The 14,424-nt window shown below is 44.2% G+C and overlaps 4 protein-coding genes across 4 annotated transcripts; 2 read left to right on the top strand and 2 right to left on the bottom strand.

Annotated features, from left to right (window-relative positions):
- Positions 1-116: 116 nt before the first annotated feature.
- BGW36DRAFT_355711 (putative aspergillopepsin) lies at positions 117-923 on the bottom strand (the record flags this gene model as incomplete). The annotated part of the gene is made up of 1 exon (XM_046213674.1): positions 117-923. One exon carries the CDS (start codon positions 921-923, stop codon positions 117-119), a length of 807 nt encoding a protein of 268 aa, XP_046074930.1.
- A 5,003-nt stretch (positions 924-5,926) lies between these two features.
- BGW36DRAFT_404519 (glutaminase A L-glutamine amidohydrolase) lies at positions 5,927-8,478 on the top strand (the record flags this gene model as incomplete). The annotated part of the gene is made up of 4 exons (XM_046218937.1): positions 5,927-6,973; positions 7,026-7,239; positions 7,299-7,901; positions 8,003-8,478. 4 exons carry the CDS (start codon positions 5,927-5,929, stop codon positions 8,224-8,226), a joined length of 2,088 nt encoding a protein of 695 aa, XP_046074929.1. The 3' UTR covers positions 8,227-8,478.
- An 834-nt stretch (positions 8,479-9,312) lies between these two features.
- BGW36DRAFT_423863 (C6 transcription factor (Acr-2)) lies at positions 9,313-11,123 on the top strand (the record flags this gene model as incomplete). Its single annotated transcript, XM_046219888.1, has 3 exons — positions 9,313-9,772; positions 9,851-10,331; positions 10,403-11,123. 3 exons carry the CDS (start codon positions 9,313-9,315, stop codon positions 11,121-11,123), a joined length of 1,662 nt encoding a protein of 553 aa, XP_046074928.1.
- A 187-nt stretch (positions 11,124-11,310) lies between these two features.
- BGW36DRAFT_289661 (glycoside hydrolase superfamily) lies at positions 11,311-14,004 on the bottom strand (the record flags this gene model as incomplete). Its single annotated transcript, XM_046210691.1, has 2 exons — positions 11,311-13,589; positions 13,662-14,004. 2 exons carry the CDS (start codon positions 14,002-14,004, stop codon positions 11,311-11,313), a joined length of 2,622 nt encoding a protein of 873 aa, XP_046074927.1.
- Positions 14,005-14,424: the final 420 nt, after the last annotated feature.

Below are 14,424 nucleotides of genomic sequence, written 5' to 3'. Positions count from 1 at the left end.
TAGGCGAAACTCCACCACTCCACTATACTTTCATGTATCATAAATCAAAAGACAATCAAGAGATCTTTCGATTCAAGGACATCCCTATGCCCTTCCTCATAAAGAGATAGGCAACTCTAGACGTAGGAGACCTTGACGGTACTTCCAGAAGCGGAAGAAGAGGTGAGGACTTTGTTGTTTTGCTTGATATCAATGATAGTGGCACCTGAGGTGTCGACAGTGGAGCCGCTCTTGGTCGCCTGAGCACCAGTAAAGGTGACGGTGCCAAAATTAGCAAATGGAACCAATGATGAGCCAGATTCAAAGTCTTCAACAATCCACTCAGCATTGTACTCGCACAGCGCGGCAGACTCTCCTGAGAAGCTGTGGGTTACAGTTTTGCCGGTGCTGACATTCTCAACGGTAGCTTTACCGGCCGTCTTGCTGGAAGCAGTGACTGTAATTTTGATGGTATTACCGGCGGAAATGGTGATACCACTGAAATCGTACGCGTAATCCGGATACCATTCATACCAAGCATCGTAGCTTGGTGAGCCACCTTGGACACAGAAGTCGACACCAGTCTGAAGAATGGCGGTGCCACAGGTGTCACCGTCAAGACCAACCCATGCGGAGGCACAATATTGGGTGCTACTGCTGCCACCAGATGGAGCAGAAGGTTTGGGAACCACAAACTCAGCGGTTACTGAACTGTATCCAGTACTAATGAGAACAGCACCAGCCCAATTTGAACTATATTGCTCATTGGTGGTGTTTGTAAGAAGTACCTTTTCGACACCGTTTGACCCAGGGACATAGGGAGGGTTGGAGTGATGAGTAGCAGTGGCACGACGAGCCTTGGCTGCCATACGCTTCTCAGTCAAAGGGGCGGCCAGAGAGAGGCCAGAGAGAACAAGAGTAGCAGTAACGATGCTGATCTTCATTTTGATTTTATTCTTGATATCTTGTTGGAGGATAGATGTATGTGTGGAGCAGACAGGAGGCAGAGAGGAAGAGTAAACTTTGGGATTGATCTTGAAGGTGAACGGGTTTACAGCCTGATGGGAATAGATAATCCTTTTATAATCGCCCAAAACCTCAGAGAGCCTAGAGCATAGGCTGCCCGGCCGATCCTAACGATCCAAATAGCGGTATCTCTTTATTGTTGCTTGTGGAGCAACACTAGCATGAATGATACGTTTCACCTGCCAAAATGAGCAAATTTCCTGCGCAAGCGGTACCGCACTCCATCCGTACTCATCCCACGGCTAAAGTATTTTTTTATCATGCCAAGCTTTAACGTGTGAATACATAACGCCAATCACTTGAGGTAGAGTGCGTATCTATCGGTATGCACTAATATGATTGGTTTTCCTTTCAGTTTGGCGACCTTTTAATAATGCCTACCTATACCGAACTAAGTTAAATAGGACAAAGCTTGATGTACATGCATAGATATTCGATGTGTCCCGCGGGTCATCTGCTCTAACAAATTTGACAAGACCTCAAATCCATTCTTGGGTAAAGCCAAGCTTAACCTGGAGATGAATGATCAAGTATGACTAGACGGTGAAGTATTGACATGGCTGAAAATCCTCGACGATTAAATTGCACTGCTGTGGCAAAGTCAACATTTATTGTCTTCATATTGTCGGCTAGTATTACTCGTTCATGAATTATCGGATGGGTTCAGATGTTCTAAAGAGGGGTAGGTAGCACCGTGGAACAAATGGCCTTTCGTAGCGTTAAGTGGAATTAGCGGACTGTCGCAAGCGAGGAGAAAACGAATAGATTCCCGGTCTCTGGGTGGAAGAAAAGGGAAGGGGGAAAAGCAAAGAGGCAAAATTGATATAGTAGTGTCCGATAGTATCCTGAATAATTTCCCCGGTCTTTGCCTCTCACTACAATACGATAAGGTCGTGATAGTTTTAGGAAGGTACTTTATTCAAGGGTTAGAGCGCTTCTAATTGTAAGCCACAAAGCCACAATTGGTCTTGGCCGAAGATCCCTAATTGTGCCTAATTTTGTGTCTATGGACATGCAACTTTCTTTTAGCTTATCCAGTGACCCTCTTGTACGCGTGGCCAACTGATAAGCGGGGATAAAAAGACATCTGGAAGGGATTCAACGTAGATCCTGCAAGAAACACCAAAATGCTTGTCAGAGGCCGAGAGCCGTCAAATACACCCTCATGTGTACAATATATGCCGAATGCGGGGAGGGGTGGTGGGGCCGCCAAATAGCGTTCTGTAAACAAGTCAACAAAGTCAATATCTAGACAATCATTTGCTGGTTGAGCAAATAGTGCTAGAGATTATAATGTTGCATCGGCGCTGTGGCGCACCTAGCTCTCTCCCGTGTTTGTTCTAGCACTGTCGTCGCTGATAATTTGTTAAATGCATGGTTCCAAGCCAATTATTGTGTTCGTAAGACAACAGGATTTCAAGAGTCCTGTGGCGCGATATGTGTCGGTTCTACCATAAACCACAGGCCCATATTCACTTGATCACGATTGGATGTTGAACTTTCAACTACACTGATAGAGTGCGCTAACCTGAAATTATGCGCGGTCACCCTCGTGATAGCTGATAATAAATGCCCGCTCTTATCAGGGCTTTCCCACTTTGGGTAGCTCTGTCATGATCGAGTCACGATGGTAAAAACATGTCACCAGTCATTCCTCACATTGAAAGTCTAGTGTATCATATTATCGAAACAACGCTTGTTCACTCTTGAAATCCGTGCATGTCTTGGCTTTCGGCCTTCAGGGCCTTTTCAATGTCAGCTGGATTACAGCGAGAACATATTGATTGACACGCTGTAATGCTACGCTTAAGACACAGGCAACATCCAGTCAATTTAACAGGTGCATTGCTGAAACATGGTGTATTATTCCTGGCGAAGTATTAACGAACATGTCGCATGAATTGTCATTATCTATAAAGTTAGTGCCGTTTTTGCCCCTTTGATCTGGAGCCTAGAGGTCAGCCGACCGATTGATTGAATGCTATTGTAATAACGCAACAACGAACCTGCTAAATCATTGAAGGAAGATTAGTGTGTATTATTTAAAACCATGTTTATATGTTATGCCCCTCATTAGCAATTCCATGAATTATTAGGCACAATGATTAGTGTAAGTGGTGCCGTTGATTGTTACTCTTGGTTGGCAAGAAGGCTAAGAAAAAGTACATCGAGTATTCCATCTAAAGCAATCCTCAAAATCATAATAAGTATCAATATAACTTCATGGGACAGTATATTTGTAATACGGGACTTTCGAGAACATTAACTAGTGCCTAGTTCTCAAAACTTGACCAGTTTTTGTTAACCAGTAAAGCAGTAGTTTTAAGGATATGCCTATCAGCATTTTGTACATGTAGTATTCAAATATAAATGTCTCATATCAATTGGTATTTTCAATTTACTTTTCAGACACATACGTAGCCTATTTCATGAATATTTATCGTTCAAAGACCTACATTACGCCTGACACTTCATATAAGGAAGCCGTCAACTTGTTAATACTAATTGACGAAAATGTTTAATTTCAAAATGTCAATTGTATTTAATTATGATAAATGAAGAGCTTTCACTAACTAACTCTTCATTTTTGCCTGTTTATTAATTTTATAGGGACGCTATTTCTTAGCTGTGGCTCTTTCATTTCGTTGGCTCTTTAGCGCCTTGGACGCTAGCAGTCAAGAAAAAGGTGAAACCGTAAATTGAATTAGTCACGAAGTTAAACTTCATTAAGTCCCTAGCTTTGGTATATTTTTATTGAGGTTTCTGATTGAAGAGATCTTCAGAGATTACCGGAAGAAAACTCCCAAGAATATTAACAATTAAACGACATTCTGGTACCCCAATGCCCTGTGATTGATCCTCCTCAGTACTTATAATATAGCTCGAATTTTCTTCGTATGATATACGACTCGGCCTACTTTCATGTCCTATTAGAGTAAGCTTCTTAGGTGTCAAAGCCTTTAATTGAAATTGTTACACCTTCTACGAAATTTCATTTAATAATATCCTATTAATCTTTCCTTTTTATTTTCCACTTTTAGTACGTGTATAATGCAAAACATAAGTTTTCGACAATGCTAGAAAGAGGCTTAAGCGGGTTATGGTTGATTTTTTATTGGTCCAAGCAGCACGAATTGGTGCTGACTCGCAGCGTTACAATATTTTCTGCAAAACGCTCGGTGTATCTTGACATATTTTTTACTTTCTGTTATTAGGGTTCGATAATAGTGCCACTACGCCAAATACTGGATAGTAAATGGAATAACATATGAAGAATTTTCATTATCTAAGTAAGGGTATCCTATCAGCTCGGCATAATAGTTCGATGAATCCCGTCGCATGGTTGTTTTAGCATCTCCACGTCCTTCTCAACGAACTGCAAAAAAGTGATGATTGTTTACAATAGTTTGGAAATACTTGTAACACCCGAGGAACGCTTCACTTAGATATAGAGGTAATATTGATCATAGAGGCTACAAATTTTATACACGCTTATAGAATTCCATTATTAAGAAATTGGGCTGTCAGTTTAAGGCGATACACTATTGACAGAGCTACGCGAAGTCATACTTACGTGTACATCAAATTGGTAATCCTCACTAAAAAAAGAAAAATAGAGAAAAAGGAAAGGAAAAAAAAAGGACTGTAACAAGAATGATTATTATAATATGATGTTAATTTCGCCATCTTCACATATACTACTTTGTATTTCCTCAAGATACCCATGAATGGGATTATGCCGAACTTTCAAATTCCTGGAATTGCGTTTCGCGGTAGCAATGCTTTCTTTACATGACGAAAATCTATTCAAGGTTTTAAAGACGTTTAAATTGCCTATATATGTATATTTATATTCTATTCTGAACGCCTAAATGTTTTTAGAGCCGCAACTACGGAGCATACGGGATAAATTCCCGAGTTTCTGTTGAATATAAAAAATTATACGAAGCAAATGCCTAAATTTGACATTATTGAAAATTATATTGTGACACCTAGATGTAGTGCAAGTAAGCAAGCCGCGTGGCTTACTACAAAAGGTCAGCATCTTATATGTTGACGGATCCACTATTATTGTTAAGGGCATAAGGCTTCTCACTAGACGAGTCGCTGTCTTGCTCAGGCACCCAGGGTCTGGTCCGAGAAGTTGGCACTTGGTAGGCGGTGCGCTGTATTATTATTAGCGAGTGAAGGGATTCGTGGGCGGATACCGATGTCACCATTGTGCACCATAAAGCGTCACTGGCGAATCAACTATGTAGTTTAATGTGTTGGTACTATTGGCAGCGTCTGGTATGGGTCTAGCTTGACACCTAGTTCGATATAATGTTGGTCATTTTGCGCAACACCGCAATCTGACTACGGGAGTAAGGAGCGTAGATGGTTAAACCATAATTCCGTCAAATTGCTGGAGCAGTGAGTAAATACAGATGTTGGGTTGCATGGGATCAGAAACATTCACGATTCCCTATTTTATGACAGTAGTCGCACTCGTGGTATATGCCAATATTCAATACACCTTACTGCTTCTATTTTGGCTCGATTCATTGGGGGCGCTGATCGCATTCATGACGCAGCTCTCCCCACATGGTGGAAGTATTTTGGCAACCCCGTGTTGGGCGGGGCCAATAACGAAAAGGCCCGATGTGATTGGTATTATATGTTGTAATCTATTCCTATTTGTTATTGATTTGCTGACCAGGCTTATTTTTAACACCACCACGCTCCCGAAGGAAAAGATTATCGGGGAAATAGCAAGGGTTAGTAACTGTAATGTATGATTATGGGGCTCCATCCTCTGTGAAATACGCAATAACTTTTATAAAGTATAAATCCAGTGACCTTCCTGAAACAAAACGAAGTGGTAACTTCCCTTTGTCTTCTTTAGATAAGTCGACATTATCATTATGAGCCTGTGTTCATCATGGGCGCGCTAAATTTGGTCTACTCGCTTACTTTGGCAACACTACCAGCTCTGTCATTGGCAGGGACGGTTAGTTTGCCCTCTTATCCACTGGCTGTCAAAAGTCCCTATTTATCGACTTGGCTCCCAGGGAATCAGACAAATGATGTTGCTACCGGCCAACCCGAGTTTTGGGCTGGCCAGAAATTGAATTGGCCAATCCTTGCCCGCATCGGAGGTACCACATACACGTTGTTTGGTGCTCCAGAAGGAATATCTGGTGCGACTGCGGCCACGACCACCGCAGTTAGCTATACGTCAACACATACGCTTTTTGCCCTGGCTGCTGGGGGAGTAAATATTACCTTAGACTTCTTTTCACCAGTCTATTCGGGGCCAGATGACTATGCCAAGCAATCTCTTCCTTACTCTTACTTGACTGTATCAGCCTCTGCGCATGATGCTACCGATATTCAGATTCTCAGCGGAATAGACTACACGTGGACTGCCCAGGGCGGCGCTGCAGAGTTAAACTTTACCACCACGGACACGGCTGGATTCTTCTGGTTTTATAATCCGAATCAGCATTATTTCTCAGAAGATTCTGATATGTCCACCTACGGCTCAGTCCTCTATGGTACGACAACAGCCAATAGTGTTAGCTATTCTTGCAACGATGCTAATACTATATACGCTACTTTTGGCAGTACGGGAGCTTTGGGGAACCCAAAGACTTGTGAAGGGGGACAATTAGCCGCGTTGGCGAAAGATTTGGGCCGTGTGACGACCGCAAATGTTACCTTTGCTGTTGGATTCCAGCGTGATTTGGCTATTAACTACCTTGGCAACCCGCAGACAGGCGCCCATCGCTCGAATCCTAATTGGTATCTAATACCTGATGCTATTGGATCATTCTTGACCGATTACGAGAATGCAGTCGGTGCATCGAGTTCTTTCGACGAAGCAGTGCGCAGCAAGTCAAAGAATGTCTCTATAGATTGGGGTAGCCAGTACGCCGATATAATTGAAGCTAGCGTCCGGCAAACGTTTGGTTCTTTCGAAATTACTGTAAATACTTCCCTGCTGTAACTATATTGGACCATAGAGCTAACGAAAGCAGGTCCCTCTTGCCAATCTTACCGAGTCACCACATATGTTTTTGAAAGAAATTTCCAGTGATGGAAATATACAGACAATCGACGTGATGTACCAAACATGGCCCGTCTTCATCAGTCTAAACCCGGAATACATTAAGCTTTTCTTGAAGCCCGTACTATCTTACTCTGCCACTGGAGCCTGGCCACATCCATGGGTAATTCATGACCTCGGCACACGTAAGTAGATTCCACATGAGGCAATAGATAATTTTTTGCCGTACTGAAACGCTTGATAGACTATCCAAATGCCACCGGCCATAACGATGGCAATGCGGAGCAGATGCCACTCTTTGAATGCTCGTCTCTATTCATTCTTTTACAAGCTTACCAAAAGTACACCAACGACTCCTCGTTTGCTGCAGGCTACACTTCGATTCTGGCCGGTTATGCAGATTATCTAAATAAGAATTCTCTGTACCCAGCCAGCCAGCTCATCAGTGTCGATGCTATTCCAGAACGAGCTAACCAGACGGGTCTCGCGATTCAGTCTGCTATTGGGCTCAAGGCAGCAAGTTTTATACTTGGTAACTCGACTTACTCTGACACCGCAAAGACTATTGCGAAGACAGTATACGATGATGCCCTTGGCCTTGATGGTGAAACCCTAGCAGAAAGCACTCATTTCACGTATTATTACGGAGAGAGTGAGACATGGAATGTGCTATTTCCTTCGTACTCCGACGTGTTGCTTGGGCTAAACACGTTTAACTCTTCTGCGTGGGCCCTTCAGTCAGACTGGTACAGTAAGAACATGCAAGTTGGAGGGCTCGCCTTTGCAGGACCCCTCAATTATACTGGATATGGTGGCTCGAGGATCAATTGGGGACTTTCTGACTGGAGTATGTATACTCATTCACCTCGTATCAAATTCTTTTGGACAAGAGCTCCGATAATTTCTTTCAATTTGTCATTGCGATTTCTGTAGCTGACAATGATTCAGATCTCCTTGTTGCTGCGACATCATCTGCAGACGTCCAGGCCGCAATTGTCAACACCACACATACCTTCCTAACCAACGGTCTTAACGATATTCCATTCGGCACAAAGTACTATGTTGAGGGTGATGAAGTTGGTATTTGGATTGCAAATCGGGCGCGTCCAACAGTCGGGACAAATTTTGCCTTGTTGGCTTTGGATCAAGGGTATTGGGGAGCATCGTTCTAGCAAGTCTCTCCCTCTCTCGTTGACTTTGCCTTATTCATCTATGTTTTTAATTATCCCTTGGCCGTATTGCCCTTTGTTCTCTTGGGCATATTTTCAATCATCAACATTAAACCCAATTTGTAAAATCGGCCATTGAGTCTCTTGTTTGTTTCTGTATATTATATGATCCTGTATAGAATGTCTTTCAAAACAACTAATAAATCACACCCAGCAACTCCGAGTGCAAAGGACATGCAAATCACATGACACAGCCACTTTTTGAAATGCCTCATATTGAGTTGTCCAAGTAAAGAAAGCTTGATACCAATAAGCCGCTCGCACTTATTTTCCCATGAGTTCTGACTGTTGGGGAGTTGCTACTAGAAGCAAGGAAGCGCCATCAAATCTCTCATCTCTCAAACAGCATTAAACCGACTGTCACCCCAATTGATAACCTTCTTAGTCACACAGACTAAACAGCATGGAATCATCGCTTCATTGGGCAGTTTCGGGGAAGGCTAGGTGCGCAGAGCTATACGTACCCCTTGATAGTCAAAGATGTTAGTAAATACAGTACATATGTATCTCTTGAATTGAGAGTTCCTTCAAATGGACAAGAAGATGATCATCTAATAATACTTCAACGGAGTATAAAAACCATCATATCAAGCCTCTGCCCAGCGCTCGCGAGCCCCACAAAACTTACAAATCCCAGGTCGGACAAATGAAAACCGGGTTGTCACATGATACGCTATGCTCTGCCGATTCCGGCCGTCCCCGCTCGCCCACAGCAGCTTATCTCAGTGCATTGAACGATATCAGTTTATGCCTCAATAGAAATACACCAAGGTGGTCCAATAGGTGGCCATATTCTTCTGAATTTGGTGGATTCCTAAGCGGCTGCTGATATCATTATCTCAAGTATGAGAGGGATGCGCATTTTGTTTAGCATAGCCAAGTTCTAGTTATGGCAATTTACGCGCTACAAAATGGTGATCAGCCAGCACATGCTTCCCACAATCAAAGCACCTCCCTGCCCATGAACACTTCATCTATTCAATCACCCAGTATATCTTGATATTATTTGTCCACCCCCAGATTCACGCCATGCTTGATCCGTGCTATACATGTCGACGCCGCCGCATCCAGTGTGATCGAACTGGCGATCCCTGCGCCAAATGTGAGAAATCTGGATTCGAATGTTTTCAAAAGAGACCTCTACGATGGGTGAAAGGCGTGACTCTTCGTAGCAAGTTTCACAGTCCTGTTCTCAAAGCAACAACGTCTTCAAGAGATCGGAGCTCTACCACCGACACGCAGTACACGCCCAGTGCCGTGACTGACCGATTGTTGGCTATGCAAGACACGATGGAATCGGGACTCCCCAGAAAAGCTGTAACCGAGTCTCATGGACTCTCGTTGTATTACCCTGAAGGGCCGTGCAATAACCACAATAAAACACACCACTCTACTCCGGTAAATGAATCTGCGCTTGTCTCATCACAACGTCTGCAGAATCAATCTATTGCTCATCTGGACAAGAAGTCTATGTACTACTTGGATTATTGTAAGTAAAAGTTCCTTGCAAGCGAGCCTCAAGCATACTCGGCCGCAAGAATGACATTACTAATATCATCAAATTTAGATAATGACCGCATATGCAAGCTTTTTATTGTCCAAGATAGCGACAGTAATCCACTAAGGAATCTAATTCCTCTTGCCCTTGAAGACTCTGTGCTTATGAATGCGGTTCTCACCCTTGCCGCACGTCACCATGCCAATATCGGTCGCGCTTTTAACCGGTCAAATTCTGACTCTCCGTCTACCCTATACACGAAGGCCAATCGAGACGCACTTTGTTACAAATATAAGGCTATCCAAGGGTTAACGTCGTCTGTGAAAGATTCAAGGCTTTCTCAGCAGGATGCTACCGTCGCTAGTATATTTCTATTGATTTTCTTAGATCTCCTTGAATCTGGAAGTGATCAATGGAATGTTCATCTGGAGGGCGCAAAGAGCCTGATTACACATAATAAACGGTACTTTGAACTCTCGGATGGAACGAGGGCGAGCCCTGGACAAACTGTCTGCGACATCCGAAATTTTATTGCTAGTCAGATATATCTGTAAGAATATCTCTATACAGCCCACACAGTGAAACATAGGGCATGGCATGACTGACGATTTTGCTCTCTAGAATCGGAACGCTGGGCGGTACTTTTGTCCGCCCTAAGTTGTTGACTCACTTCAATCAATTCTATGAGCCGGCACCGCCACCCCTCGATGTCGTTGAGCGATCGTTTCTTGGATGTCCTGCTTATTTGCTGAATGCCATACAGAACCTGTCAGCACAAAGGGATGCTATAGCTGATAATCGGGGTTTCCACGATTCTACCATCCACGACCAGGTCACGGCTATCAAGTCAATAATGGAATCTATTCAGAAATTTGACAGCTATGATTGGGCTGCCAGCCTGCCACATCGACATCAATCGCCGCATCAACATATATCCAGTTTGTGCGCTCTAGCATCTTCATATAAGCTTGGTGCTTTGATATATAGTCGTCGAATCCTCGATGCGTGCACTGACAGCAACTCTTCTCAGGTTGATCTAGTGTGCGAGTTGATTGGAGTTATTGATTCATTGCGGAATACTGATTCGCTCTTCAAATGTATTCTATGGCCCATTTTTGTCGCTGGGCTTGAGTGTCCTTGGCAAGCTCATCGGCAATTTCTTGTGGATTGTTTGGAAAGGTTTTGGCGCCTGACATTGTGTTTGAATGTAGTCAATGCCTCCGAGATTCTCTCTGCGTACTGGCAGGAATGTGATCAAAAGTGTCAATCATCGATTCAATCCAATTCATCACAATGGATATTCAACATGGGTCGCCTGGGTCAGGATTGGCTTTTGATATAGCCTTTACCCCGACACCTCGCTCGGCCGAGTTCTTTTGTTAAGTGTATATCGGAAACTCCCATTTAGGTTTACGAAAAGAGGGCAATCTGCTATATAGGGGAAAATGGAAGATATTGTATGATTGAATATGTTTAAACACTGTTCATTACCCAAAGGATAAAACAAAGAATCGAAATGGATCACCTCATCACGCAGAAAGAACAATTGTCCCATTGAGCTGAATATCTAGCACACTTTTCCCAACCATCACGCTATAAGTTCCGCGCGGAAGCACCCACTGTTGCTGCACCGCATCCCAAGTGCTAAGGTCACGACGTCTCAATGAGAATGAGGCACTGACACTACCTCCTGGTTCAATGAGCAATTTGTCAAACCCTCTGAGAGCCTTGGGTAAACCACTTTTGGGAATACCGATATATAGCTGTGCAACTTCGGCCGCGGTCACATTGCCAATATTGGCCACATTGGCTTGGACAGTCGCAATCACATCGTATAGAGAAGCTAGTCCGCCCTCCGGCGAAGCATCACCTGTTGTGTCACTATCCGGAGGAAGGAAAGACGTGTCGACACTGCTGTTCAAGATTACATTCAAACCAGTATACGTAAACTCGGAATATGTCAATCCGTATCCAAATTCGAAGCGCGGAGTAATGCCATTTTCGATGAAATGTTTGTAGTCAATATACAACCCTTCGGTGAAATTGGACTGGGAGTAGAAAATATTTTCGGAATCCGGTAATGTTGGACCTAAGAGATTACCGTAGTCACTTTCCGTTTTAGCGACTGTATATGGAAGTCTCCCAGATGGCGATTGTCGGCCATACAGAATCTCCGTCAGGGAGCTTCCACTTTCTTGTCCTGGGAGATGGGCAAAAATAACGGCCGAGACGTTGTCGTGTTCAATCCATTGATCAACAAGTCTTAATCCAGCATTATGAATCACAACAATTGTACTGGAACACTGCGAAGCAACATTTAAAACCAGTGTATCACTGTAGGCATCTGCTAGAGTTGATCTATCCCATGACTCCGAGGCCAGAGCATTAATAAAGACGAGGCAGGCATCGGTGGATGTATTAACCTTCGGATTCAATGAAGTGAAGTCAGAGAACAGAGTTGTATTGTCTTGCATGGCTTGCTGGACAAGAGCATCATAAGGCGCAATAGAAATTGTAGGTGTTATCGCACCGGAACCACCGCCCGTTTTTAAAGTCCCATTGAGAGCTACAGGAGGTCCAGCGTCTCCATCAGGGACTATCTCAGCCATATAAAAGTCCATATCTAGGCCGGAGAAAGAATCGCCATTGGGGTATTCTTTAGCATTTGGAATGCCAAAATCGTATAGCGTTGAGTCATCGGATGACGTGTTGAAACCAGCGTCAGCATCATATCCAAACACAGAGAGCACCCGTGGTGTTTTGAGAGGAAGTATCCCATTGATATTTTTCACCAATACATGCCCTTCAACCGCGCTTTGAAAAAGAATGGGGGCAGAAGCCTGAACTCGAGCATCTGTTGAAGCATAGTTGGCTATACCGGGATTATCAAATGGGGCGAAACGGTACCATGAGGCCAGAACTCTTGTAACCATATCGTCAAGTCGACTACTATTAACCGATCCGTTTGAAACAGCAATACTAAGTTGATCAAGGCCCCAAAACCGAGAGTTTGGCATAGCCATGTCAAGACCCGCATTTGCACTTGCGATGCCTGTCTGCTGAGCGTACCAATCACTGACAACGAAGCCCTGGAAACCAAGCTCGGTCTTCAAGTACCCGTTTATAATCTTGCTGTTCTGGCATGCATAACTATTATTAATTCGATTATAGCTGCACATAGCAGATCCTAGTCCTGCTTTAACTGCGTCGTACCAGGGCCATAGATATAGTTCATGCATGGTTCTGTCGTCGATGTTTGATGAGACCGATTGATTGAATAGACCTAGCAAGCCCACGAGGAAAGGCATCCTGTTTGTTTCTTGTTCATTTACAATGAAATGTTTAGCGCATGCGATCACCGACTGCTGTATACCTGACACTGTTGGCGCCACCAACTCGCCTGCCAGATATGGATCATTTGAGAATCCCTCCCAGTTACGTCCTCCCTTAGCAATTCGTCCTAGAGGTCCAATGACAGGCCCAAGCATGACATTAACTCCCTTTGCCTTGAATTCACGTGCTACCTCCTGCGCTCGTTTGAAGGTTAAATTTCTGTTCCAAGATGCCCCGACATGTATCTGTGCGGGATAGCCGTTGACCAACTCGGCCGTCCTTACTCCGCTCTCAGCGTCATTCAAGCAAATACCAGGAAATCCAAGCCGCGAGACGGCACCTGAAAAGCCTGAGCATCCATTTGCATCTAATGCACCTGACAATATTCCAGCTTTTTCTTCGGTACTCATATTTGCCAAAAGCCCACGGGCTCGATCGTAGGCACTGGCCCAAGCGCCTGCGCCAGAACCCTCGGCTTTGGAAGAGTCAGCTTTAGCGTTGTACTATCAATACATCACAAAGAAATTGCAGATACGTCGTAACTCACGTGTCGGGTATACTGGCGGGGATCCTCCATAGGAATAGAACAGTTCAGGGTCGAGTAGTTTGAGAAATTGTTGTTCAGCTTCTTGAGCAGCCCTTGAAATGGCTTCTGCTAGATCCCCAATGGAGTCTGTGAGATGTGCGAGGACAGTAGATATACTGTTCGACGAGGTGGATGAGCCATTTGTTTCGGCAGCGATCGTGGAGGTTGCCTCAGACACCAGCGACTGCGCTGCTGTTGCTGAAGCTGCTAAGGCAGATGATGCTGCAGTGTCGCCGATTGCCAACTGGGAAAAGGCTAACAGCACGATCGCCAGTAGAACCTGGATCCTATTCCGCTTCCACATTGGCACGATGGCAACGTGATGGCTGCTATGAATATCGCGTTAACACCAGGTCAAATTCAGCTTGGTGCCTGTAGTATCGCAAACACAGATTTTACGGCCTGGTCACCGCTGCAGAACGAAGACACAAGTCTCCTAGCTATCGATTCTTGGTATAGAGAAACCATCAACATTCACAGTGTTAAATGGTTGCCGTCATGAGATCGCGTCATTTGCATCCCCTCAGGGACAGTCGAGTAGGGGAAATATTATCACGATCTGCGCGTGACCTGCCGACATGAGAGGGGAAAGATCCCAATTAGGCTGGTACGCCGATCAGCCGTCCCTCGCTACGGTTGCGTAGCACCTTGAATGCACGGAGATTGGCGCGATTACGTGTGCAAGGACCAAGAGTTCAGCCTTTGGTCCATCTAAACTTGACAG

The sequence above is a fragment of the Talaromyces proteolyticus genome, assembly GCF_021365285.1.
Source record: "Talaromyces proteolyticus strain PMI_201 chromosome Unknown BGW36scaffold_3, whole genome shotgun sequence".
In the NCBI taxonomy this organism is placed as follows: domain Eukaryota; kingdom Fungi; phylum Ascomycota; class Eurotiomycetes; order Eurotiales; family Trichocomaceae; genus Talaromyces; species Talaromyces proteolyticus.
This window is presented reverse-complemented; position numbering and strand designations above follow the sequence as displayed.